This window comes from Barbus barbus (genome assembly GCF_936440315.1).
Source record: "Barbus barbus genome assembly, chromosome: 14".
NCBI lineage: Eukaryota > Metazoa > Chordata > Actinopteri > Cypriniformes > Cyprinidae > Barbus > Barbus barbus.
Window position 1 is genome coordinate 19430617 of NC_136742.1, and position 24456 is coordinate 19455072.

At 36.8% G+C, this 24456-nt stretch overlaps 1 protein-coding gene across 1 annotated transcript in view; it reads right to left on the minus strand.

Moving 5' to 3' along the window:
* LOC306880365 (ryanodine receptor 3-like) overlaps positions 1–19462 on the minus strand; it is a gene marked incomplete at its 5' end in the record, with an annotated part of 98693 nt that extends 79231 nt beyond the window's left edge. Inside the window, 2 exons of the mRNA XM_079433861.1 lie at positions 1731–1850; positions 19415–19462. Coding sequence (XP_079289987.1) covers positions 1731–1850; positions 19415–19462 — 168 coding nt within the window. The remainder of the gene's footprint in view (positions 1–1730; positions 1851–19414) is intronic.
* Between the last annotated feature and the right edge of the window lie 4994 nt (positions 19463–24456).

Here is a 24456-nt window from a genome sequence, read left to right on the forward strand (position 1 = left end):
TGAAAAACAATGATCTCAATATTTTTGGTGATTTTTTCGATAATGATAATTAGACAATATGTTGCAGAGTGTGTTATTGTGCTGATATCTGTCTACCGTGGACAGCTGCAGTTTTTGATATTCTTCATATTCTGTGTGGTCAGTTCACATCAGTGATAGAAATTAATCTTTTCATATAAGTTTTAATTAATTTGTACCTTTTATGGGCAATTGTACCTTTAATAAAGCCATCTTTTGAACCAAATTGTTACATTTAATCAGTCAATTAGAATAATAAGACATTTAGGCTGTTACCAGACAAATGAAACCAGTATCAACAAAATGAATCTTTGCAGAAGTTGCATCTGAAGTGGCATTTAGATGTACTTACACACGGTTTAATGAGAAGGATATGGAGTGCTTTAACCTGCAGTTACAAATGCATAATGGTTTTATATTTTAAACATAAAACATTGAATACTGATATTTGAAATTATTTTAAAAATAAAAGATACTTTGAATGTGAAATTAAAATCGCCAGTAGGTGGCAGCAAGTCACTGTTAACAAGTGAGTCATTGCGACTGAACCGAATCATTTAAACGGTGATTCATTCAGGAACGAAACAACATCGTCCTGTTGCTCAGAGAGGCAAAACAGTGCTGTAGCTGTTTGGAATAATTTTTTGTTGGCGAAATGGAGCAAAAACAGGCAATATGGGTGTCTACAACGTAAGTCTCTTAATATAATGTTTATTTAACTGTTGTATAAAATCAATATTACATTTGTAATCATGCTTATTTTTGAAGAAAGAAACGGCACTCTATATATGCATTTTCTGCCCCCCATATCTTGAATTTTGCAATCATTCTTAATGCATTTTATTATCTTCATCACGTAATGTAAGCGTGCACTTGTAGGTGTTCTGTTTGGCTTTTGCAAAATACTCCATTATGTCAAATTGCATATCGTTGAAACAACAATTACGATATTATCACAGACGATATATATCGCACACCCTAAAATGTCTTTCTATTTATAGTTTTAAATATACATCTCTGAGAGACCAGAGAGATGGTAAAACATGATGGTAAAGGCTGACAATTTTATCTTCTACGTCACTCAAGCAATTACAGCAGATGTCTCAGTGTCACTCAGTGTTAGCCATTATGCATTGCACGGGAATACATAAGGATTAATTTATAGATATGCATGAAGAAGACCAATATTTTATATGATAATAGAAAGATTATCATCATTATCCACCTTAATTTTTACAATGTATGAAGAAGGTCAGGCTCAGTAGATACACCGCACATAACACAGAGATGCCCACACATCTTCTACTGCCTTGCCTCCTGATGCATAGAAAATATGGTGCAGAGCACTAGGATCAATTGTTGTTGCCATGGTTTTCAACTACATGAATCTCTTGCCATTAATTTGATGTATTGCTAGAGGACAACATATCAAAGCCAAATATGTCCAAGTCTCCCTGCTTCACTCTACATGTATTTTTAAGTTTAACCATGCAATTTCCTTTACACATAAAAAGGTACAGTGTTTAAAGTATTCCTTAATCAGCATGCTAAACGAAAAACAAATGTGTAATAATAAAATTATGCACTTGTATATTTTAGCTGTCTAAAGCGGTCTTCTAAACTGCTTTGCTTAAATCTCTGCATTGTGGGTTGTGTGGGAAGGTAGGGATATTGAAGCAGTGATTTGTTTCTCAGAACACATGGGGCTTTACCTTCGCCTCTGATGTGGGCTCAAGATAACATAGGCGGTTGCCGAGTCCCTCTGCTGAAAGGCAGAATTTGCGATTCTCCTTCTCAATGGCGGCGACACACTGCAGCACCACCTCATCATCCTGTCAAGATAAAAATAATGAATTTAACGTATGCTTAAAAGTAAAAACACTCCAAACACTTTCACTCAATGTAGTCCCAAATACCTTAACACAACTTAAAACCGAAGTGTGTCATTTCTGTGAAACTAACGTCACCAAACGGCACAGTAAAAATAAGGTCTGTTTTCAAACAGGTTTCCTAGCCACTCCCCCTACCTGCTATTGGCCAGCCAAAAAAATAATGCCGCCCGAAACTCACACCATTGGCCGAGCCTCTGTTGCTGTGTCAAGGCCCTGATATACTTCAGCTGATATGACGTCATTTCGAACAAAATCATGCCGAAACAAAGTTTGTTTTGAGTTTGTTTCGGCAGTTCGAAACAGCTCACCAAAGCAAACTTTCTGGTGGAGTTCGTTTTGGCTTCTAAACACTTGAGCTACCATTGGTTCATGGCGATTACGCAATCGGTGGGTGTGTTCTGGAACTCCACCTTCTTGACGCGTAATTTTTTCCCGATTCGTTTCTCATTCCACGGAACTCAGGCAGGAGAACAACATCTCCAAGTCACAAGGAACATAAATACACTACTGTGTCGAATAGCTGAGGTTCCATAAATATATCAGCACCTGTACGATCACTCGTGGAAAGACTTTTAAGATTCAGAGAAAGCATTTAATTCCTAGAAAGAAATTGGAACAAAGCTTGGTGTTGACAACCGACGTAGACAAACATCAGATGCAAGTTTTCCAAAGCCATGAAAAGAATGAAAGGAAAGAGTAAAGATATAAGGTAGCAAGTACCAAATATATGTTTCAAATAAATGTTACACCATACTACTGCTGCTGCTGTTGTTGTTTCAATAAGCGAATTTAAAGGGTATACAATAACTGAAATGCCAAACGAACATGCAATAATAAACCTCTCTTTTTTCAAATCATGACACCACATAAAATATAAAAAAACGGTGTAATAATTTATACAGTTAAATAAAAATAAATGAACACTAATAAAATAAAGTAACAAACAGGTTTGTGTTATTGAGATTACTCCAATATTTTTTTTCCACATCATGCTAAAGTTTTCAGACTATGAGCCATTCACACTTAAAGGACTGATTATGGAAATGAGATGGTTCTTTTGTATTGTAAACATGATACTTGACACTGAACTGCTGCAAATCATTATTCTTTTGCCTATAATATTCTGACCATTGGTACCTGTCTCACACCTAGATACGCCATCATTGCATCGTTGTTTTGTTTAGGGCATATGCGCGAGTGGCTCAACACATGTTTACATTAATCTATACCCCGCCTTCAGCAGCACGGGGGTGTTGTAATGTTCGAAAACAGTATACCGTCGCTCAGCCTTTTCCAACTTCTTTTTGCCCCTAAACTAAGAACAAAAACGAACTTTGTTTGAAGTATATGGGCCTTCAGGCTGGTTGAGAATCTTAAAATGAGCAATTTTTTGATAGCACCCCAGTTTTTACACTTTTTAGGGAAATGAGTCTTGAAATGAATTACTTATAGTTAGTCACATATTAAAAAAGGGAAATGAGAAAGTTTTCTAAAAAAATACACATTTCAGTTACACAGTGTTTAACAGCAGCAAAGCTGATAGCTAACATAGCTATCAATAGCTAAACATGTGAAATATAAAATAAAATTGCTACAAATAAAATAGCTACAGATACAAAAAACTGAACTTCTGTCAGGTCATAATATGTTTAAATTAATTAATGATGTAACGGCTAAATTACCTCAAAACTGTCACTGTAGGAAAGGAAGAAGAGTGGACACTCTTCATCCACATTCATCCACAATGAATCACATCCTCATTCTCTGTGAGGAGGAAAATATTGATTTCTGTCTCATTTGCGTTTCCTCTTCTTGTGTGCCAGCTCACGTATCACATTAATCCTAGCTGATGGTTGCCATGGTTCTGAACTTCTGATGAACACCATCAGAGCTGTAACAATTCCTTAACACAGTCATGGTGTGTAAGTTCATATTTTATATTTCATTCATCAGGTTTAAGACATGTTAATGAGATGAGAGCTAGCAAGAACATCCAGAATTCTGAATACACATAATAGCCTGTGTGTTTTGGCCTTGAGTTATGCTAATTAAAGTGAGCTGTCTAGCTCTGTTGTCTAAGCTATGCTAAAACTGAAGAATGACAACAGGAACTCTTACTCTGACAGTAAAGCAGTGGAGCACCTAGTAACATTTTACAGATGCCAAACCAGATGTAAACAAATAAGCCTACTTTACCTTAAAAACTCTATTTGTTATTAAGTTTAGTCCCCACCAAAAAGCAATACTACCATTAAAAAAATGTGGCATCAGTAAGATTTTTTAAAACGTTTTTAAATACGTTTTTTGTTTTACATTAAATGATCAATTAAAAATGAAATGCATACATGGATAAAATATACAAACATCACTAAAATCTACAGTATATGGTATGTGTTGGTCCAGTGGTTATAGGGCCTTATGAAATTCCATTTTATTTTATCCAAATTTTTCTGGATTCTATTTATTTTTTTTCATTTTAATTTAATAAAAGCATGTCTAATTAATTCCAATCATGAAACTTTAACAGCAATTTATTAAAAGTTTATGGCACTATGAAATACTTTTTTTTCCCTCAGATTTAGTTTTGATTTTCCTAAATTCTGTGTTTTCCAGTAACTTTCTGGATTCCATTTTAAAGGTTCCATTCCATTTTAATGATCAAAAGCATCTCTAAATAATTTATTTTATAAAAAAACGTATTTATTTATTCTTTTTTTCAGAAATACCGTGTTGTGTATTTACATGTTTTAATAATTATTTTATTAGTAGTAGTATCATTACATTAAGCAATATATTTCTGTCAGAGTTTATTCAAGTTAAACCAAACTTTTATTTTGACGGATTGTGGTGAAGATCTTTAAGTTTCTCGGTACATATAATATGACAATATTTTTCCTCAAAGGAAAAGGTAAAATGCTCATGAAGTGACTCTCAGAGCAGTTCTAGAAATTATGTTAGGCCACGTACACACTGCAGCTAAATTCGGTTGTCAGTTCACCTTTTACCGCATTCGACAACCGCTTTAACTTCTGAAAAATACAGGTAGTGACAACCGGATTCACAGAAATTCTATGCAGTGTGTACGGAACTGAACAACTAGTTGTTAATGACGTATTTGAACGTGCATCAGAAATGTATCTTCGTCTGTAGGTGAGATGCAAGAAAATAACGTTGAAAGAAGTCTTAACCTTAGCACATTTTGACACGGGACTAGTTGTGCTCACGAGTCCTGCGGTAGTGTCAGTGTTGCCAGATCTTCACAGAAAAAAAAAAAAAACTAACAAGGACAAGCACAAACACACTAAAACATCCAAATGCTTTGTTTTATAACACCAAAAAAAAAATCATATATCTCATATCCACAACAAACCACTTTATTAACTCCATGAAGTGCCTATCGTTATGTGTTTTTATATCTTTATATATTGTGTTTTTGCTGTTTTGTACATTGCCTATTTGGATATTTGGATATTATTCTTTATGATCTGCGTCCTGTCCTGTTGCTGTCTTTCTGTTGCACTGTGGAGCTTCTGTCACTATAACAAGTTCCTCGTATGTGTAAACATACTTGGCCAATAAAGCTCATTCTGATTCTGATCTTTATGAGCTAAGACCAAACAACATGCCTAAAAGCGCTTGTAAATATGAGGACATGGCAACACTGCAAGACAGCGCTCTCTAAAGCAGCCTCCCGAGCATAAACAAAACGCAGCACGTATATCAGTGGTAGTTTAGTTAAAATCGACAGACAAAAAATGGCAGATACCAAACGGCTTCTTCACTTCACGCAAGTCCCCTAAATGTTGCCATGGTTACAAATGGAGTGACTGCTGTTCCTTACACGCATGGAACAATAATTTACGGGACTCACTCCCGCATTTAAATGCGATTGTCACTCCTGAAACTTGCAGTGTGTACGTGGCCTTAATGTGTTCATGTACTCGTATATTGAGGCGGCAGAGACTGAAAACCACGAGCATCAGGCATGCTATGTGTGTGGTAAACAAAACCACACGTCTGTGCCATTCATTCACACAGAGACACGCAGAACATGTAGGATTCATATTTAAATAGTACTTTGCAGTGTAATATTCACAAAGTCCATATTTCATTTTGATTTAAGTGTACTGACCTACTTTTGATTTATTCATCAAATTATGTGACATTCCGTGTTATGCAGTAGATTCTATTTTTATGACTGGATTCTGCAATTCCGTCTGCATTTACCGCATCGTGGAAATCATAGGGCCCTAGTGGTATGATTCTTGCCTAGATCGTGAGCAGTCAAATTGCTACTGTATATAAGTGAACACATATCATAACTGGGGTGCATTTTATTTAGTGATTTCACTGGAACAGAGAGCAGACCACATAGCAGATTTGGTGTCTAATGTATGTAGCATACTGACATTATATGCAAATATGTTTGAATCAAGTACATTTTCTGAATGGAGCTGGAATGCATGTATTGGATCTAAACTGAAGCCTACAAAATGGACAAACAAATTGCCAGCAATTTCCAAGTTGTTCCAACCCAATTTAGTCCCTCATAACCTGAACCAAATATTTTCAATGCTCGCCTTTTCACTGACAAATTGAAGTATCAGTCTTGTATGAGACTTTAAATAATAATCCATAGATCAATTAAGGCTGCTGAGCAAGGAAAACTTGAGATCCTGAGATGGATCTTTTCACAGTGGAAAATAAACCAAGCCAAACTGTTAATGTTGGGTCCAACTATAAAGTCCAACTGATGAACCCTTTTATATACTGCTGCAAACTGATCAAATCAAAGGATGAGGTTTTTTGTTTGTTTGTTTGTTTTTTCTTTTTTTTGTCTATAGAGTGAAAGTCAATAAGGTCTAGTGTTGTTTTGGACCTCACTGACTAGACAAAGACAATTCTGTTTTTAATATTCATTGTGTTCCACAGAAGAAGTCAAGTCATAAAGGTTTGGAACAACATAAAGGTGAGTAAATTGAGAATTTCCATTGTAGGACAAACTATTCCCTTACCATAATATCATGTACAATAGTGCCACTGTGCAAAAAATCTCATATGCAATATGCAAATTCAATCATATTTATTCAACTGTATATACATTTGTGACCCTGGACCACAAAACTAGTCATAAGTAGCATGTTTATATTTGTAGCAATACCCAAAAACACAAATTTATCGATTTTTCTTTAATGCCAAAAATCAATAGGATATTAAGTAAAGATCATGTTCCCTGAAGATATTTTGTAGATTACCTACCGTAAATCTATTCCTATCCTAACAAACCATACATCAATGGAAAGCCTATTTATTCAGCTTTCAGATTTAAATGCAAAATTTGACCCTAATGACTGGTCTTGTGATCCAGGGTCATATATTCTGTGCACAACATTTTAAAAAAATATATGGTTATCGGTGCTTCGTTATTTCTCTCTCATATATATATATATATATATATATATACACACAATACTTATTTTATTTTTGATTCCAACAGCATTAGGATTTTGGGATTAACTATTCCTTTACCATTTGGCATATCATGTTCAACTGTGCAACACATACTGTAGCATATGCAATATTCAAAAATCAAACTAACTTATTAAACTGCATACATACGGTCACAAATTCTGTGCACTTTGCACATAAAACACACACACACACACATATACAAGTATATCTGTGCTTTGGGTATATATTCTATATATACTCTGTCTACGTACATATTTTTGGCAATAAAAGATCATTCTGACTCAACACAAGTACAAACACAAATGTTTGTGTTTGGGATTACACACACAGTGATCTGCAGATGTATGCATCTATTTACAATACAGCGTTATCCACTAATGCAGTGGAGTGGTCTTTATCTAAAAGAGGAGATCTTCCCTTTCTTAGGTCCCATCTAGATCCCCTGCCAAGGAATCTGGTGAATCTGCAGCAAAGTGATCCAGGGGAGAGCCGCAAAGCCATCTGCAAAACAGCTAAGGGGCAGAGTCACAATCTATCTATAGGAGTGTTGCGTGTTTAAGGATGCGGGGGTGGGGTGCGTCCACTCCGAATCACAAGGGCAAGAACCAGAACTCTCCAAAGTCTCTGTTATGTGTCCATATTCTGTATGCATGACTGCCTGGACCTTCTGCCAAACCAATCTGTGCCTGACAGACCGACCCTATGCAAGCCAACGTGGCTGTGAATTTAAACACAGGTGCAGCAGAGGAATATGGGTCGCTCCACCCCCCTCCTTCACCATGCTAAGTTTGTGTCTTTAAGGACATGAACAGGTGTGGGTGTGTGGCCTGAAGACTTCAGGGGCTGTAACCCGAGAGGTCCTGATGTGCTCTGGAGCCAAATAAATGCTCACGACTCACCCAGCCCTGACACTGACATGAACTTGAGAAAAGGTGAATACACAAAATCGCCCCTCCCACAATGCTATTTTGAAATGTACGCACATGCTCAGTCAACCCAGGTCTCGAACACTGCAGAATTTTTCAGTCGCCTGAAAGACGACGTTTCTGTGACTCCAAACACATAATAAATAATTTTAAGTACAGTGAGGTCTACAATTCTGAGGCCACTAGGGAAGATGTTAAAATACACACCTATATATGCAGTCAAACAGACACCTTATTCAGACACCTTCAACATTTCTCACATTACATCACATCATGGGGAAGTCGTGGCCTAATGGTTAGAGAGTCGGACTTGTAATCCGAAGGTTGCGGGTTCGAGTCTCCGGCCGGCAGGAATTGTAGGTGGGGGGAGTGAATGTCCAGCACTCTCTCCACCCTAAATACCACGACTGAGGTGCCCTTGAGCAAGGCACCGAACCCCCAACTGCTCCTCGGGCGCTGCAGCATAAAATGGCTGCCCACTGCTCCGGGTGTGTGTTCACGGTGTGTGTGTGTTCACTGCTGTGTGTGTGCACGTTGGATGGGTTAAATGCAGAGCACGAATTCCGAGTATGGGTCACCATACTTGGCTGAATGTCACTTCACTTCACTTATCTTATTTGCTATAGTTTAGACTTGATAATGTCAGATAATTTGATAGAAAGGTATGCAATGGATTACAATCAACCAAAAATTATTCAGCTGTTAAGTTTAAGTACACAATTAGATAATACCAATTTTGGTCAATCAATTACCAAGCAATGCTTAAATTTTATTCAGTCTGTGGTGTAAAAAGGTCGCATTAGCAATTAAAGAAAAAACTTCAAATAATAAATGGTATTTTGACAGTCTTTGATGTGGCATGACAGGTCACTGTATAAACGCCTTGGAGAGCCGCTTCTGGGACAGAAACGTGCTGGTATAAACCCAACACAAGCATTCAGTGATCAGCTCCGGTTCCCGTGTCGGAGCCTTGATGCGCCGCGGACTTGTGCAGAGCGGAGCGTGAGTGAATGCGATCATTCCTTCCTCTTTACTACTAGTTTTAACTTAAACATGACTGAATATCTCATGCCTCGTGTAATTGCTCAGTGTTTCAACCGCGGAAAGACAAAACAGCGTGGGAATAAACTGTCATGTAGCATTTCATTTACCTCAGCAAGTCATCAGTGTCCACAGCTCGTTAGTTCACTAGAGAAATGAAGTCTAGAGAGGAGCATGTCGCGAAATTACACCATATACATTATATTTTACTAAACCTGTTAGTCTTAATTATATAATGCGTTTAAATTAATCTGTGAAACATGCTATCAGTCAGTGTGTAACTGAAAATATTTGAACAAATAGCCTAGAAATTTTATTTAGAAGTTAAATTTAAAAACTGCATTATGTGCAATTTGTTTAAATTTTTTTAAATAAATAGTCATTAAATTTAAGTTTGGGTTAAGTTGTTAGGCCTTATTGTAACCTTATAAATGTAAAAGGGCTCCCTTTAGTTTTAAGCATAATCTGAGGTAGATTTTTATCACTAAGAAAATTTAAACTATAACTGAATGTATTTAAAAAAGAGCAACTCGTTCAGTAAACCACTGTTTCATTTAAAAAAAAAAATGAAACTGTACCGAAATCATACCGAACCGTGACGTTAAAACCGTGGTACGTACCGAACCATCATATTTGTGTACTGTTACATCCCTATTATATATACAGATTTAATATACAATAATAAATAGCAGATTTAAAAAAATATATATATATTTTAGACTACTTTAGACTCCACTGACAACTTGTCAATATAAAAAGAACAATTTCATTGACCATTTCATGATGCTCTCACCTAAAGTGGGAGTTTGAAGAGATGGTTGAAGGTCCAGCTCCTTAAATAACTCAAATTCATTGCCAGCTTCTGCACTTTACCAAGCAGGTGGCTCACGCTCCTGTTTGTGACAGCTTAATGAGATGGTTGAATGAGCCCGCATCTTTATCACCTCCATATCTGTATCCGGTTAACTTGCAAAATCCTTCAATAATGGTCTGAGAAAAATGCTCACCTTGAATTAAAAGAAAAAGCTACAAAAGGATTTCTCAAACTTTTAAAGACCAAATACATCATTTATGAACTGTATGAACTGTTGACAGACACTTCAAGAGAAGCCAATAGTAATTTTTTATTTTTTTTTTAATTCATGTTCAGTTGTGAAGTACCGTCACAATTCGTTGTCGATGAAGCACGAGGAGGCACGAGTAAACGTTCAACAGTCTTTAATCAAGTAACTCAGGAGATAATCCACAAGGGGAGATGCACACGCACACGTAGCAACAAAGTAGACCTGACAAACACAAACTGAATGGTGTACATTGGGTACCTTAGTCTTTTTATCTTTATTTAACTTTGTTAAATAAAAATGTTTGTAATAAATAAATGTATAATATTTATAAATTTATAATTCATAATAAATCAAAATGTATAATGCTTTAATTTGATTATTAATGTTATTTGATTCAAGGTTTAAAACTGTTTATTGAAGAATCTGTTGAAAGATGAAAGGAGAAAATAAATGGAAAGTATGGGGAAGGCCTCTGCACTCTAATCATATTGCTTGCCATGGTCTTCATCTGAGATTTTTCATTCACAATTCAAGAATTTTCCACAGAGCCCTTGGCTATCTGAGACTGAGAAACACTTATACAGAAGCACTGTGTGCAAGAATCACTTTTTGTGCTCTATAAAATCCATGTCGAACTATGGATGAATGATTCTAATTTAATGTATCTAATTTCACACTTCAAACTGATTTCATTGCAGAGACACAGAGGTTATTAATTGAAATTAGAGTTTGTTTTGCACAAATAATGCAGTCTTTATATTCTAGCTGAAGTAATCACACAGCATAAGAAACTGGATACACACAGTATCTTTGCACATTACAACTGTAAGTGACTCTCTTCTTCTTTGTCCTATACAACTGATGTTGATAATCTTTGTTGGTAATCAGACTCTCGAAGAGCCAGTATCTTTCACATAAACTCCGAAGTTACAAAGCAAAGGTATAACACAAGAGGCCATTCAGAGAAAATCGATTAAAAATGCAAAAGCCTTTTCACCAGTGCTGTCAAGCATCCTTACAGAGGCATTTCCCTCTTGACTCCTTGAGTGACACAGCAGAAGACATGCTGTGATGTTTTAAAGCAGTCTGAGAGCACTGCTAAAAATGCGATTGGGTCAGGGAGACAAGCTTCAGGGTGTTTGAGACCGAGAGGTTCACAGACAGCAAGAACTGTGCCTTCCGCTACAGCCAAATTACAAATTGTATTACTCTGCAGTCTAGGCTCACTTAGCATGCACACTGCTGGGAAAAATAGCCTCACGCAATAGAAAATAGCTTTGTCCTCCATCTACACTAACAAATGAATTCAGACAGACTCCCAGTAGACAGAGATATCTCTGGATGTGGATAAAATACTGAAGCATCAAATGAGGTTTGGTCAGAGAAGAAGGTCTGAACTCTAAGTTCACTGACTGCAGCAGGAGGAGCAATTAATGCACTGGGAAAGATCCCAAAATGCCATCATTTGCTCACCTTCAAGTTGTTCCAAATCCCTATGATTTAATTCTGAATTCATTTTTTAATAATCTACGCTGTACTGTTCCCATATAATTGGACAGACACAAAAAGCACAATTTTAACAAAACATATAAGTCATTATTCACTTAGTCAGTCTTCCTATGCCCTGCTGCCATTATGTGACTGGATCACTGAGTTTGTAAACATGAGAACCTAATCAGTTTGATTTTGTGAATCAATAATTTAGACTGATCTTGCGAACTTGATCAATTGATTCATTGAAAAGTTCTGACTCAAAAGAACAATGTACTCCCATTTCAGATATTGCTATTCTCTTCATGCAGCTAGGACTGAAGTCAAGATTTTCAGCGAATAACAACTAAAATTTCACTTAGCTTCTCACACAAAGCTATCATAATTATGACTTCAGAATAGCTGGAATATAGACACGTTTTGACAGCTTTGACAACTCATTATTCACATTCATAATACACTCTACAGTTCCAAAGTTTGGGGTCGGCAACATTTTTTTAAATGTTTTTGAATAGCTCACCAAGGCTGGATTTATTTGATTAAAAATACAGGAAAAATAGAAAATATTATTAAAATCCAAAATAACTGTTTTCTATATTGTAAAATGACATTTATTCCTGCTATGGCAAAACTAAATTTTCTACAGGCATTACTCTAGACTTCAGTGTCACAAGATTATTCAGAAATCATTCTAATGCTAATGTGGTGCTAAAGAAGCATATCTTCTTCTTATTAATGTTGAAAACAGTTGTGCTGCCTAATATTATTTTTGGAAAACCTGATACATTTAATCGGGATTCTATGATGAAGAGAAAGTTCAAGAGCAACATTTATTACAAATATAAATCTTTTATAACATGCCTTTACTGTCACTTTTAATCAATTTAATACATCCCTGCTAAATTGAAGTATCAAAAAAAGTAAAAAAATATATATAAATCTTACTGACCCCAAAATTTTGACCTTTTGAAAAGCAGTGTATTTCAGAATATTTTTTACAAGAAATACTTTGTGTTTTAGAGAAAAAAGATAGTGAATAAGGTGAATAAATATTACAGAATTTTCATTTACGTGTGAACATTTGCTTTAAGATCTTGCTTGGGTACTTCTTCTGACCAATGCAGTTGTGCTCTTGAGTAAGCTGACAGCTCCAGGGGCCCCCAAAGCCATCTCACTGTCATGAGGCCCGTGTCAGACAAGCAAAAGCTATGCCACACATGTGCTGACTTTGCTGAGACAAGAATTCCTGTGTAATCCCACTAAAACTAATTGCCTCATGTGGATTTTATAACAGTTAACGAGCTCAACCTATACAACCATGGAATCCTGTCATATGAATAATACACCAAACATGCTTTACAAATGTTGGTACAATAAACACCCACACAAACACTCTTGAGTCTGAGCGCTTGTGTTGTCCTATAGCACAGATGGCTTGTTCCCTTTGGGATAAACCAATGCCAGAGGCCACAACAAGAGCAGTGACATCAGTCTGGGTTCAATTAATCTGAAGGAAGCTGAATGAGCTGAGGCTGCCTCATGAAGCTCATAGACCACAGACGAGTCACTCCTCAGCAGCCTTACACAAACAGCACGGAAACGCGCACACACAATTCAGTTCACGTACTGCGTATTTCATCTATGGCCCAAAGCTCTGTGGTTTACCTTCTACCTGGGCGCCTCTCATTACTCATAGTCACTGAAGCTATCAACACTCAGCACGGCCCCAGTGATGGTGGAATAGTGAAAGCAGATAAGCACAAAACGCTTTCAAATCTCCACCTCAGTTGCTGATCAAAGATACACACGCTAAGAGCTATCAAAACAGCCCAATATGCTGCAAGTGTACTAGTGTTAAAGGTTATCTCTAGAAGATGTTTCCTAAGCAGAACTTTATTGAAGACACAAAAAATGGAGGAACATTTGTGCTAACATGTAAACATATGCTGTTAAATTTGTGGTTAAAATAAATATAAATAAAATACATAAATATGTAATAACAAATTAAAATGTCTATGTATATATGTTTAAAAATAAAGTAAACTCATAACCACCATAATACAGGAGGTAAATAGCAAATCATTTAATCACTTAAACTTCATCAAAATTGTCTTTCCATGAAAAATGGCTAAAAACTTTTAGAGATTTGCACTTTTACCAACACAAAGAACAACAAACACCACCAACGTATTTTAATAATTTGTATTTGATGATGATGATGAATAATGCACCACCTAAAATGCGTTATGCTATAACACAATGCTGCATGTTAAAAAATTATGTGCAAACTACAACTCTATAATATAATTATTAGTTTTACCAAACAATTGATTACACATTTCCATTGTGAAATACAATATAAGACAGAGATGTTATGCCTATACTCTTCATGATGACCTATATCTGCCACAGTCCTTTGAATGACATTCAAGATGCATGAATAACTTTTATGTCAGCATATATCTCCTGATACCCACAATGTCTTACTGTGCGTTCACACCGCCGCGGGCAAGAGCGTCAAAATTCGCTCTGGCCGCCCTGCCAACGACGCTGTAGAAAGATTCGTTGACACTCTAACGATCAAACGCTTGGTCTTGTCTTTAAAGGAGCCGCAAAGGAAACAAGCAGGTGGATCTTGTGTAGACTGACCACAAGTAGGGTATAAATTAACCTCAAGAAATTGATAGATGGAAAGAACTTAATTATAGTTACATGTTTGCTAACGAAATAAACCAATAAAAGCCATTTGTGTGGTGTGTTTTTGTGTTCATGGTGAAGTGCTAAGTTAGTCTAATTTCAACATGCAGTTTATAGGAGACGTTTACTAGCCTAGGTCTTTAATTAACGTTAACATTAATTTGCGCGTAGCCTACATTCCAAACTGTCCTGGTTGAAGTGTAGCCTAAATGCAATTGGTCAAATCGGTGTTGTTTTGAGCAAATTAATTACATTTCTGCTGAAAAACAAGTGTTCTAGCATGAAAATGCTTGGGAACTAATGTGGTTGGAACCAAAGTTTACAGGACTGTGTTCTTTGGAACCCTCTCAAGCGGAAGACTTCTACATTCCGATTGGTTGCCCCCAACCGCGTCATAGCTCATTACCATAGCTCATTTTGTGGGAAGTCGTGGCCTAATGGTTAGAGAGTCGGACTCGTAATCGAAAGGTTGCGGGTTCGAGTCCCCGGCCGGCAGGGATTGTAGGTGGGGGGAGTGAATGTACAGCGCTCTCTCCACCCTCAATACCACGACTGAGGTGCCCTTGAGCAAGGCACCGAACCCCCAACTGCCCCCGGGCGCTGCAGCATGGCTGCCCACTGCTCCGGGTGTGTGTTCACGGTGTGTGTGTGCATTTGTTCACTACTCACTGCTGTGTGTGTGCACTTGGATGGGTTAAACGCAGAGCACCAATTTCGAGTATGGGTCACCATACTTGACAATACGTCACGACTTTACTTTACTTTACCATAAAGTTGACCTGACTTCAACTCTCGTCGATGCCCAAACTGTCCAAGACGCGCCGCGCCACTTTCTTTTAGGGATAATTAAACTTGTTTAATGTGAGATAAAATAAGCATATTCTGATCAAACATTTGTTGTACTCAAGGAACATAGCACAGAAAACAATCTGACAGCGTTAAAACAAAATCAGCAAATGACAATTGTTTTTTTAAGTGATTGCAAGGTAGTGAAACAGTACATTACTATGTAAAAAAAAAAAAAAACAATCATTCAAATCAATAACATACAAAAATACAAATTAATCTCCAATCCAATTTACTATTTCGTTAATATAGTTAGCTGTATAGTAACATGCGTTGCTCTATTTTAAGTTATGTTTTAAGTATTTTAACTGATTTCTAACAGCTCCTTCTTCTTCTAAGCGATGTTTTAATTTTCTTTAAGCATGGTCTCCTGAGCTTCTTGCCATTAAAAGTTTAATGCTCACTATAAAATTAATACCGAAGTCCTCTGAGGCCATTTCACTGTAGCTGCAGAGAGAGAATGCAGAGTCAAATTTACAGTTTATAGCTAATATATTACAGTGCAGCCATCATAATACAGATATTCGACCGCTCGATGACAATGCCACAATCAAGCTTTTCCAGAGCACTGTGTAGTAAGCTGAGGATATGTTATACTAATTCTGATTCACAGTACTCGTGCAGTATTTTTTTAATATCTTAGCATGTTGTGGTAGTAGTTGACTTTAAAATATGACACTGTGCAAATAAAAACGGTGTTGAAACATCAGTGGCCTGGCTTGTTAAACTAGCTGATGCAATGACCTGTGGAGCAGGAGCCTGAGAACTGTGTGCGTATGTGCGGTGGAAGTATTAACTTTTAAGAGGCTAAATTTAAACCCTGGAATGCAGAAGGCTTCCAGAACAACATAAACTCCAAATAAGCCCAGTGCTACTGTACTGGCGAACTCTACATCTGGATAAAAAGAAGTGTGCCTAAACAACACTGTCAAGTCTCATTAGACCAACACTGCACATTGGACACTGTATTTCTTGCCATTTCTCTACAGAGAGCTTCTAAGTCTAAAGTCTGAGTCACTGTGAAACTAAGTTTTTAGTTTTGTTTTTATTATTTACGTTTACAATAAATCATACGTTTTTCCCATGGGTGCTTACTCTACACTTATTTATTACAGCTTGATTATATGCTACCCACTATTGATGCGCTTCAGAGTAAATTGCCTTGATTATCTGAGCCTTCTTTCTCATTAAATAACAAATGATTTTCTACCATTTAAACAAAAAGAAGCCCAAGAGAATGAATATCATCCGGATGCATATAAAATGCCCAGTAACTGGAGTGTGAAAACCATGCGACTGTGCAGTCACCCAACAGCAAAGACAGAATTGGGACACCTTTCACAGAGGTCTAGGGAGCATTAATGTCTGCTATTTAGTGAGACTGTAACCTTCGCTGCCAGAGTTCTCACTCTAACGCTTTAACAGGGAAGTGAGATGTCACACACCTGCAAGATGCTATAACAGACTGCAATAAATTGGTGTGATAGATTTGATCAATGTTGCATATGCAAATTAAAACAATGCTGACAAAAATTAATGAAATTGCTGACAAATTCATTCATCAATTCATGAAGTATACAGATGTCATTTTTGTGTAAATGCATTTATGCCACCTCTGTCTGAGCAGCAATAAACAGTCTGTGTTAAAGGGGTCATCGGATATGATTCTTTAGTTGATATGATTCTTGATATGATACTTTAGGGTCTTAATTAAAAGTCTATAACATACTTTGGTTAAAATTCCTCAACCATAGTGTAAAAAACACCTTTTTAAACCTTTCAAAATCAGCTCTGTTTTTAACAAGCTATTATAGTCCATGTTGCTTTAAATGCTAATGAGCTCTGCTGACCCCGCCCCTCTCTTCCATGGAATGACGAGCAGACTGTAAACTTCACCCGTGAAATTGGCTAACTAGCACATTATTAGGAAAGGAGATTTGCAAAGATTCATAAAAAACCCTTATACTCTCACTTCTTCTGTAGGTGAGGCTGGATCACGAATGATTCGCACGAACATAGATGCATTTGGGCAGATTAGGGATCGGTGCATTCACTTCAAAGCGAAAGTAGCGTAAATCCTCTGTGTCTTCAGCGGCTCAGATGTCGGGAGTAAATGACGACTGCTGTATTCATTATTACATCCAACAACAAAGCACTTCAATCGCTTAATCTGAGACATCTTGTCTTCCCCTGCACCGGAGTCGACACAATGGCGGTCGGACTGTTTACAGCTCACTCAGCTCACTCAGGGCGGGTCTAAGGTAAAATCGTCTTGTCAATCAACTATCGTGGGAGGTGCCTATACAGAACTACATCATTCTGACAGAAACCTGAGAACAGCCTCATTTGAGAAATTTTAAAATAGGGATTTACATTTTTTTTTATTATTATATGATGGATGTGTACACACACTTCCAACACACATTTATGTTCAAACAACTTGAAAAGTGAATTTTGCATCTGATGACCCCTTTAAGATACCAAAATGCCAATTCAGAAGCACTTCTATACCACCTTTGCAGTGTAAATTTGGCAATAGTCGTGGAATCTGTACATAGCTACAGGTAAATTTATCTCTTGTTTATGCATATCATACGAATGACCTAGGAAAAGAAAAAAAATTTTTTTTAAAGATTTGTTCAGAAATGTAAAAAAAAAAACATAAATTAGCCTTGTCACTGATAATCACAAAGGCTGGTACAATGTCCCATCTAGACACCTTAGTTGTATGCAAAATATACTGATCAGCAGTTCGCAATTTAAGATATTAGCTGCTGAAATTGAAAATGTGATTTTTCAAAACTGCAGTGAAAAAATAATAAAAGAATTAATAAAAATAAATTATTAATTGCTTTGTACATAATGTCCATTTACACTCTCCACAATTTAAACTATGGTACAGTGTATGATTTTTAGAAAGTTAGTTTCATCTCAAATCAAACTTGCTAAAAATACTATTTGCACTATATTGCGAAATGGCGTAGGATATATTGCAGATGTGCAGTAGTAGGCTACATGGGACACACCTATACTTGCAGACCTGAGAAGATGGTGGGATTTGTGACTATGTCAGCAAGTTTGGGATGTTTGCAATTTTAGGTCTCTTTTGTTCAAATAATTGCAGAAAAATAAAAAATCATGATGAAGAAAATGCTGCTTGGATTCCTTCTGAGTGTACATGACAACCTTTAAAATATGGTAAGGAGACCACACAACAGCTTTACCCAACCGCCTATACATTTTCATAACTAACTAACTCCAGTGTTACAGTAATTCACACCACGGTGTCATATCCTATCATATCGTTTACACAGGTAACTGCCATGCGCCACGGCATCTATGTAACCAATCTGCGTCTAACCACAGAAATAGAAAAGTACTAAAGAAGGTGAGAGGATCGTATCAAATGTAATCGCGTGTGGGAAGACTTCATGAACACACAAACAAGACACTTCTTTATGGAATGAAAAATACTGCAGAATTATACTCGACAAACAGCGCACGAGCGCCAACTGGATTTATTTACTAATCGCGCGCTGGAGACAATTACAACAAACACAAAAATATATTTATTCCTTCTTCGACAAACATGCACATCACACTTTGCCTAAAATAAAAGTGGCATAAACATCATTTGTCCTTGCACCTGTCTGATGCTCATTGAATTCCCATTCACGCGCGTTGACTACAGGTGCGTCGCGAGCGCAAACTGACTCAAGTTCCAAATAAGGGAATAATACTTTAAATAGCAGCTAATAAGTCATCTTGCTATTATATATGCGTAAGGATGCCAAATAAATCAATATGACCACTACGAGAAGCCCAACAGCGTTGCTTTAAACCCGGCGTACGTGCCAACATTTATGTCTCAGCATTCAGCAGTCTTTATCGTAATTAATCATCAAGAATGCGTCAAAACAAATATATATACTGCATTTGCAAAATAAAGAACGGTGTTTTTACTTACAGTTCGTAAGAACTGAACCTCATCTTCCCCTTCACCACCTTCGGCCATGGCTGTAGAAGAGCCTGCCTAGACTCCGAAAGCCACCACTGACAGCAGGCAACGGAGCGGTGCTTCTCCTGTCCTGCCGATATTAGCATAGCGCCCCATCCACAGCCATATAGGGAAGAGCGGGCAAGCCCACTGCCGCTGCTGTCGCTCTCAATGCCAGTGGAGCACCATCACGAGGACGATCGCATCTGCATCACCTGTGATGCTTCTATCAAACGGAAAATATGAGTGGGTTAAGTCAGCATGGAAAAGGACTCTGTATACTGCAATATAAAACGTCTCTCACAAGCAGGCTTAACAGGTTGAATGTGAGAAGGAATGACGCTGTAAACGCTTTTTTTGGCTTAATTAAAGCCACTGTGACAGTGCTATACACCATTAAAAAATAAATTATTGCATTTTACTTGGTTATTATGACCATGAAACAAGACTGAAACTAATAGGCTGATGCCTGATGTTATTTCTAAATTAAAGCATTCGAGCTCTTTAAAAGCTGAATAAAATATGTTTTTCATTTTTGACGTACTTAACTGTGATTACTGTTTTAGCCAAGACAAATGGAAAAAGATCAATGTGCCAGTAATAAAATAATATTGATAATAAAATAATAACGAAAAACAAAAAAGTAAAAGGTAAACAAAAAATAAATAATCAGTAGGCTAATCTTGAATGAATGAATGAATGATGCATTTATATAGCGCTTTATATTGCTGTACACCCAAAGCGCTTTACAATCATGTGGGGGGTATCTCCTCAACCACCACCAGTGTGCAGCATCCACACATCTTATCAAATAACACTGGAATAGGCTACAAATACAAGAATATTCAGATAACTCCTAACAAAAGATAAAATTGGCATTAATGAACATCACGTTTCTGAAGGAATAGATCAAACATTCGAATTTTTCAATTTTAAAGTACATCATTGGCATAATTTACATACAATATTGCTTCATCATCAGTGAAGTGACAGGTGAAATCAAATATAAAATGCCTGAATAAATAAAATATAATAATAGCCTACTATAATAAACAAGAACGCAGGCTAATACATATCCTATATTTTTAGACAACACTTCAAAGATAAAATGAAATAAAACATCAAATATCAAAGATTAAAAAAAAAAAAAGATATTTAAAATAGACATTTAACAAACAAGAAGTTTCTGAGGATATGCATTTTTATACATGAGAAATATTCAGGTGTATAGCATAGCAATTAGTGCTGGTTTTAAATGAACGCTTGTCTACTAACGCCAAGGCAACATTGTCATGGTTCTACAGGTACTTATCCGAGTCTCCAAATTAAATTCTGGGGTAATAGTTCCATCTGGCGGCACACTCTAAACTGCAGTCACTGTATTCCAACATTCATTAACTGGGCAGTGCAGTTTGTGTGCCAGCAGGCTGTCGTGGCAAACTATCATGATCATCAATTCCCCCTGCTAGATCATGTCTCCAAAAACTTTTATTAAACATTTATTTAGATTTTCTTGAAAAAATTAACACTTTTGCCTGCATGCCCAGTTAATATATTGTTTTTATTTTTTACACAATACCATAACACTGATCTCAGATCTTGGATTAGGGTGAATGCTTTTCCAGAATCTGTGCTGATTGGACAGTTATCCATCAATCACAGCCAGAGGAAGGAATATAGGAAAGACATGGGACAGACTAGACTACAGCTCAAATGAATACCAGTAAAGTAGCCAGTGGATGATGGTAAGAATTCAAATTTCTATTCCAGATTACTACAATTAGTTGTGGATTTTATAAAGACTTTTATTTGCTTTGTTTTACAACCTGTTAATAGCAGCTACTTTAATTTTTACCTTTGTTAAAGCAAGTCACAAGAGCTTATAAATTACTAAAACCAGTGTAAAGTTAACAGATATTATATAAAAAAATATTATACACAAAAATGCTCAGATGTTGTCATTTGAATTAATAAAGTTAACTAATTTTGATATTTTCTTTCATAGAAGGACTCTCATAATGGTTAACACTCTAATAAGCAAGCAGACTGTCATGGAGGGCAGCAGTACTGTTCTTCAGCTTTACAAACTAATCAGAGAGAAAAAACAGATAACTAAGTTTCTCCCAGTCATTAACGGTCCAGGCTCTGTGAAGAATGGAAGGGCAGCTCTTAAAGGTAAAGCTTTGATTAGTCCTGGCATGAAGGAGGTGGGACCATTGATGAATGAGCACAAGGGTCTCGATAAGACAAATGATGTCAGAAATAAGGTGCTTTTTGAGGAACAGTTGGATCCGCGTCTGGATTGCAAAGTCAAGACTGTAATGGGAAATCAACAGGGATGCAAGAATTCAGACTTGGAAAGTCACCTTCGTAGTGGAGAGGATCTGTGCTGCACCAGCAGCCTGGAGAACAAGCTCATTATTTCTCCTAAAAGCCTGAGAAAAGCCTCCAGAGGGCAGAAACAGAAGAAATTGTGGACAATGAGATCACTAGATGTAGAGAAGAGGAGGTACGTTAGCAAACAGAAACTAAATTTAACTACTGAGCAACCCTCACACAAAGTTTTAAAAGATGAAAAGAGACAATTCGAGCATGAAGGTCCTGGGAGGCAGAATACAGCCAAGGATTCAAGAAACTTTGAGGAAGATCTGTCCAGTGAGCTCTCAGAGTATGACAATGTATTTGAACTTGACACAGATGGGACAGAAAATCTTCATGACTTGATGAAGACTACTAAGAAAAGTCTTCAAGGGAAGTCAACAGACATGATTCAACCTTACCAGTGTGGAAATAATCGTATGGAGCAGCAGGAAACAATGCCCAGAGTGAAAGACAAGATCCCCGAAGTTGAGAACCTTATCCACCAGGTTTGCACCAGTTTAGACTGTTTAAAAGACATCACACATACCTCAACCACAGGTGTGTTTTTGGACAGTCACGTACCCACAGAGCACAATGAGAGTTTCCCTTTGGAGCTCTGTGAAGAACTTAAGCAAACAAATATTAAATCAGGAAGGAAGAGTATTTCTTTCACTTCTTCAGATGCTGTCGCTACACTTTCAACAAGATGCTCAAGTCTGGATGCTGTGTCTCCACCATTATCCCGTCTCTCCTCACGCACCTCCAGGCCTCTGCCGCAGTACCGTATTCTGCCGCTACCTGAAGAGGATGCAGAGGACTATAACAGTATTTATCTAACACAAGAGGGAAAATATCTTTATGGCAGCACAGAAAAGAGCACCTATAAGGGATCTGAATCAACAATCATTGAGCAGAGTGTCAGTTGGACCCCCACTACACCAACCATCCCAACCTCTCCAACTATAGGTGTGTGACCTCTCTGTTCTCAAGATTATAACGCTTCCTAATTCAGTGATCTTCTTGTCTCTCACTTGTTATTCTAAATACTTCTTACATGAAATGCGTAATATTTAATGGCTGGTTATTTATTTATACTTTATATGGTAAATATAATATTTGAAAACATTGTGTTTACAAAAGATTAATATTTCAAATAAATGCCAAGTTCTGTCATCAAAGTGTAGATTGCTGATGGGTCCTTAATGCAAACTGATGATATTCACAGCATTAAACTAATTTGGCACTAGCTGATTGGTTCATGTTGTATATACAGCCAATGAGCTTTCTGCTTTACATTTAAATGACTGGCTAGCATTCACTAGAGCATTTTGCAGCAGAGTTCCTCTGAAACCCTCCACCCAGCTCCACCTGTACAGATCTTCTACGGGCTATTATATATGCTACTTGTGCAGCAGCAGTATGTCTTAAATACTCACAGCACTGTATCGGCGTATTGGCAGTAGCAAGTTCCTGTACTTGCTTTGCAGCAGCAGCAACAATAATCTACAACAACAGCAATAACCAACAGCAGAAGCAATTCAGAAGAGTAGCAGATCTACTACGCCAAGACCAAATACATTAACATTGTCACATCCAATCCACAGCTACAATCTTCCGAGAGCTGTCATGATAGAAATGCTGTTCATTTGAAGTTTCTATTAATCAAAGAAGCCTTTAAAAAGTCACAGATCATAGTTTCCACAAAAACAATAATCAATAAAATTGTTTTCAGCATGGATAATAAGAAAAATACCTAATTTAAATTATAAGAATATTTGACAATATTATTGTTTTCACTGTATTTTTGATCAAACAAATGCAGCCTGGGTAAGAGAGTTCTTTCAAAAATTATATTAATATAGTATCATTTTTATAATTTTCTATATTTTATAGAATGTAACAGCATATTTTCTGTATTTTATTAGAATTTCTTATATTCAAAATTAACAGAATGCCTCATTTATATTGAATGTGAACATTCATTTAGCAAATTCATAGCCAAACAGGCTAGATCAAGTGCATTATGTAATGCCTTGTGCAATGCTTCTTCAGCTTCAGTATTGAAGTGTTTTGAAAGCAGAAACACATTGAGGAGGGATTAAGAATACATCAGAGCATATTACTCCCCACAGAGCCTGTGATCACTGAGGTGGATAGGAATGCTAAACCTAAACCTTGTGATGCTTGTAATGATACAGATTAACACGGGTGAGACGCTGAAACACTGAAGACCAGCAGTCCAAAACCCGAGGCGTACTGTGTCAGCCTCGATACTTCTATGGTTTGCAGACGATCATATGATTTCAGGGGTCAGAGAATGAAACATTATGGTCTGGTACTGTAGTCTGTTAAGTGGTGATGCTTGAAGCTTGTTTAGGAATATGAACATTAAAACATAAATGAGGCATGAAACATTGCAAACTTTTGATCTACCTGTTCTTGTTGAAGTATGCCTCAAAAGGGAAAACGATAAAGAATAAGGAATTTGCCACAAAAAAAAGTATCTTCTGGCTAACTTGTGGATGTGGCTAACATTAAATCAAATCTTTTAGAGTATCTCTTGGGAGCTTCTTTCAACACAGATGCCTGTTTGAAAACAGTGATAATGAGATTTTGTGATTTGTTGTGTGCTTACACCTTTTCATCTACTG